Consider the following 5,068-nt stretch of genomic DNA (forward strand, 5'->3'; position numbering starts at 1 on the left):
CCGCTAAAGATACAGAAACAGTGACGAAGAAACCAAAAATAATCTCTTTATTACCGCGAGCTCACTGTGTGTTTACGTTCACTCGTTTTCTGATCTTCAATGCTAACATTAACATTAACCAGCTAGCTAGCTCGAGGTCTCGGACTGTCGGTGTGTCCATGTCTGCCTTCTGTTTGTTTAAAAAAAAAAGAAGAGAGAGTGAGTGTCAGTCATGTGAAAATTATTTAATAAAATTAGCGATAATAAACAATAATTATATCCTATACATCAAACCCATGGAAATTAAATAATCCTAACTAATATACTCAAAAACCCTGACTGAAGAATTAAGTCTGAATGTGACATCATGAGTGTACTCTGTGTAGTCCAGGTAGCTAGAGACAGTCTGGACAACACACTGACCCTAAAAATGATCTGGTTTCATTCGAACAGAAATGACCGGATGTTACTGTTATTGGTTTTGAGATAAAGTCAAGGAAATGAAGAAATTGTATGATTTGAGAATATTCCTAGACACATAGGTCATTCGTTCTTTCATTCATCTTCAGTAAACACTTCGTCCGAGCCACAGATTCAGTTTTCCCGGGAAAGCTGGGTGTGAGGTGGGAATTCATGCACACACACACATCTACATACAGAGGCAATTCCGCATCATAAATCCGACTACAACAGTTTGTTGGAGCTGGGAGGAAACCGGAGAACCCACATAGACACAAGGAGAACATGGAGCATAACCTGAGGTCAGGACTGAAATCAGGATCTCTACCTGCTCCATCACCTCGCTGTCTGGATATGGGCGGAGGAATCCTTTAAATCTGATGCCTCCTTTAGTCCTTATGTCAAACCTAATTTGCATAGAATTGAGAAAAAGTGTAGCTTTGTTGCTCAAATGTAGGGTCATTCATGAGAAAATGATAAAAGTGATCTGGTGAGAAAAGAGACGACAAATCGTTATGACATCATATTATGGGTTATATATGACGCAAACAACCTTTAAAAAAAGTGCTGTTATTTTTAGTGGCATCTTCTAGCATACAGTGTGTGTGTGTGTGTGTGTGTGTGCGGACACTCAGGCAGATCTCAGTGTGATCTGTGTGATCTCCGCACGGCTGCCGATTCTCATCGGAATGCCGTAATAAACCGTTCCAGGAGTAACGTAGATCAAAGTGTGCTCGGAGACACGGTAAAGTCCACAGAAGTACGGATTGACCAGGAACGCCAGGATAGTGAGAGGGAAGAGCTGACCAGCGTGAGTGTGACCTGGACACAACGTTATACATTTCAGTGCGGAAATATTCTGCACAGAAATCTCAAAATATTTAGGTTTCTCTGCTTCATAAATCTTCCTGATATTCTCATATTTTCAATTATTAATATTTATTTCTTAATGTGTGTTAAAATGCAAATTACATTCAGATGAATTAATAATTAAATAATACAGACATAAAAAATACAAATAATTTAATTAATACCAATGAGTTATTAATGCTAATAATCAACAAACACTAGTGTAATTAAATAAACTTAAATTAATTGATCTTTGTTAATTACTAATGAATATTTTAATAATAATTACAGTGATAATGTAATCATTAATTATTATAAATGTAATTAATTAATTAATTAGATGATTCAGGCAAGAATGTGAGAAATGAACATAATTAAGCAATAATTAATAATAAAATATTACTGTTTAAATATTAATCGTTACTGATAACGGATGAGTCGTTAGTATTTGTTCATTAAGAAATAAATATTTTATTATTATTTATGATTTAACTTCTGATCAGAATCACAGATCTAAATGACAAGCTACGTCTGATGATGATGTGAAAGGAGACGTGAGCAGAAGGTCTACCTGACAGCACTAAGCTGATGTCTGGTCTTTGCTGGAGCACTTGTTTAGCAGCGTGAGGTTGATGAGCCAGGAGAACGATCGGACGTTCTTCACTGCAGCCGCTCACAGCTTTCTCCACATCCATACCGTGACCAGGATACCTGAAAGTGAAGAAAAGCACCAACATGATCATTCTGGTGCTGCAACAATACGATGATTTGGATCACTGTGTCGATTTAAAGACTCTGTTTAACACATTCACACAAACTGGACATGGCTTCAGGACTCTTCAGTGTTTAGTGAGAACCCTGGTGTGTTCTCCGGCTCAGTTGTCAGGTGAGAACTCGCTCACGGTGATCAAACTCGGCTCTGAGAATGGCTCCATCTGGACAGTGAGTTGACTCTGAATCGACTCGCGGCAGCAAATGAATCACACACACACACACACACATACACACACACACACACACACACACACTACAAACAAAGATTAGTTTCTTTTCAACATTCCAAACTGCGAATGAACCAAAGGAATCAATCTGACTGTGATTCAGACTCGTGGGTATGAAAGGAGATGTCAGAATGAACGGTCAGAAATGCGGTCAGACTTGTTCAGGCTAAAAAAGGACAGAGGAGAAGATTTTAAAAGATACAAAGACTATGTGGAAAAAATCAGAGTAACAGTACATTAGTTTAAGATCACTCATTCCCCCCTCCTTCTCTCTCTCTCTCTCCCCATTCTTCTGTATCTCACTCTCTGTCTGCTTCTCTATCCATCCATCTTTGTCTCTGTCCATCTCTTTTTTTCCTCCATCTGTCTTTTTTCCACTTTCTCTCTCACTCTCTGGCCATTTCTTTCCCTATCTTCTGTCTGTCTGTCTCCCTATCTGTCAGTCTGTCTCCCTATCTGTCAGTCTTTCTCCCTACCTGTCTGTCTTTCTCCCTATTTGTCTGTCTTTCTCCCTATCTGTCTGTCTGTCTTCCTTTCTAAAATCAGAGGTATAAATGAAAAGAGAAATAAATCATCAGGACTATGATTTATTAGGCTCACCGCAGCATGCTAGCTTCCAGGTCGTCGATTCCAGCGAGACAGAACCAGTCCTGCGTCTGTCCGGGTCTGGACACTCGAGCATGGCTGTTGTGAAGAGGTTCTATTCCCTTCGAGCGCAGGAACTCAAACCAGCCGTCCACATCAGCGGTGTAGTACTCATGGTTCCCTAACAACACACACACACAGTGTTTATTTCTGAATCTTTCCACAAACCAGAGTCCTCATACTGCACCGGGTTCTGACCTGTCGCAAAGTACGAGCCGAGTCGAGGTCTGAGGAGAGCCAGTGGTTCTGCAGCCATCCTCAATCGGGTCACCTGAGAGTCGGTCAAATCACCTACAATCACCACCACATCTGACAGCAAGACACACACAAACACACACTTCACACATTCACCCACTTTCATCCAACAACCTCCAAACATCTCACGCACCAAATCACTAAACACGTCACAAATATTTTACTACTTAAACATTTTAATTAGTGTTGAAATTCAGGGTGGAATTTCCCCTTAATGGAATGAATGAAACATGGTGATGGTGGCATTGTGAAAGCAGTAGACACCTCGTAAAACCTGAATTTTGTTTTACCTGGTTCTAGCTGATTGACCATGGTGACAATGCGCTGCAGTTGTGAGCGCCCGACCGTTGGCCCTAAATGGATATCTGAGAGCAGCACCACCTTGAGGCCGTCCATCGAAGCGGGCAGTTTCTCCAGAGGAACCTCCACCTCCACCACCTGCGGTGGCTGTGCGCCGTTGAACAGCCCGTACGCAGCCAACATCACGGTCATCATTAAAGCAAGCACCGTCTGTCTGCCTGAGCTGCTCACCGCCACCACAGAACCCTTGCAGAACATCTGGAGCATGCGGTTGGCGAAGCCGAACACCATGAGGAGGAACAGCAGGATGACATAAACACCCAGGCAGCTGAAGCTCAGCAAAGACAGCCAGTGAGGTTCCGTGCCCACCAGGTAAAACATGCTCAGGTAGCTGCAGTGAGCGAGCACGAGGAACAGCAGCACAGCCGCGCGCCAACATCTGTGCGGCCAGGCGCGCGCTGACGCACCTGAGGCTGCGGGGAGTCTCGCGCCGCACAGCCGCGTCACCACGTGCTTCCAGATGTAGAGAGAGCCGAGGAGCAGCAGAGAGTTGATCAACAAAAGAAACTGAGCCCGAAACAACCGCGCGCGCGTACCCACGTCCACGCGCTCCGACAGCACGGTTCGGGATATGAGCATAGAGAAGAACACTACGCCGGTAGCCACGCCCACTTTCCCTTCGGCAGAAAGCCGAGAAAAGCCGAACATCTTCGTAGGTTTTGACAGGTTACTGACCCCTGTTGTGATTTAAGCTGCTGTGTGTGCTTTAAAAAATTCATGAATCATACAATAAAGATTTTTTTCCTCGGCACAATTAAAAAACCTTCATAAAATCTTCTCGAGATGAATATTAGATGTTTTTGCAGCACTTCCGGAAACGATCATACAGGCTCTTTAAACTCAACCGCTTTCACTGAGCTATCTCTCATCACGAATCGTATCGCAAAAGTTATGAATAAATAAAATAATTTACCACTTAATGATCACGAAATGCAGAAGACATCACATAATACAGGGTCGCTTTAAAACCGCTAATCTTTTTCTCCTTCTTTCTCTTCTTGTTGTGCTCTTGTTCTTCTTCTTTGACACAACGGTATTAAAGACGCTCTATGCTGCAATGCCGCCACCTAGCGGCCAGGAGTGAGGCGAATCGCCGTGAATTAAACCTAAACGATTCAATAACAATTTCTTCTCTATATTTTGTCAGGTATATCTCATAACAGTGTCTGTTGTGTATAATAATCTTCCTGAATTCGATCTTTTAATATTTGTAATTTGCTATAACTTCACATTCTTTCCCGAAGCCCTAGACTGTAATGAAACATGTCTAAAAGTATGTGCACCCCTTACAGTATGTGGTTCTTCCCCAAATTCACTTTGAAGCACAGGTTTCTTTAGAACGTCTCTGTGTGCTGTAGCTTTACAATTTCCCTTCACTGGAACAATTCTCCTGCCCCAACATCTGAGTCTGATCTCACTGATGCTCTTGTAGCTGAATGAACACTAATCCCCACAGCCACGATCCAACATCTAGTGGAGAACCTTCAAAGAAGAGTGGAGCTGATTATAATAGCAAGGAG

General features: G+C 42.5%; 1 protein-coding gene across 1 annotated transcript; it reads right to left on the reverse strand.

Moving 5' to 3' along the window:
• Positions 1 to 203: 203 nt before the first annotated feature.
• tmppe (transmembrane protein with metallophosphoesterase domain) lies at positions 204 to 4,589 on the reverse strand. Its single transcript, XM_058400743.1, has 5 exons — positions 3,479 to 4,589; positions 3,132 to 3,242; positions 2,889 to 3,054; positions 1,859 to 1,998; positions 204 to 1,260 (listed from the first exon to the last, which is right to left on the reverse strand). The coding sequence occupies exons 1-5, from the start codon at positions 4,194 to 4,196 to the stop codon at positions 1,070 to 1,072; spliced, it is 1,326 nt and encodes a 441-aa protein (XP_058256726.1). The 5' UTR covers positions 4,197 to 4,589; the 3' UTR covers positions 204 to 1,069.
• Between the last annotated feature and the right edge of the window lie 479 nt (positions 4,590 to 5,068).

The sequence above is a fragment of the Hemibagrus wyckioides genome, linkage group LG10 (assembly GCF_019097595.1).
Source record: "Hemibagrus wyckioides isolate EC202008001 linkage group LG10, SWU_Hwy_1.0, whole genome shotgun sequence".
Lineage (NCBI taxonomy): Eukaryota > Metazoa > Chordata > Actinopteri > Siluriformes > Bagridae > Hemibagrus > Hemibagrus wyckioides.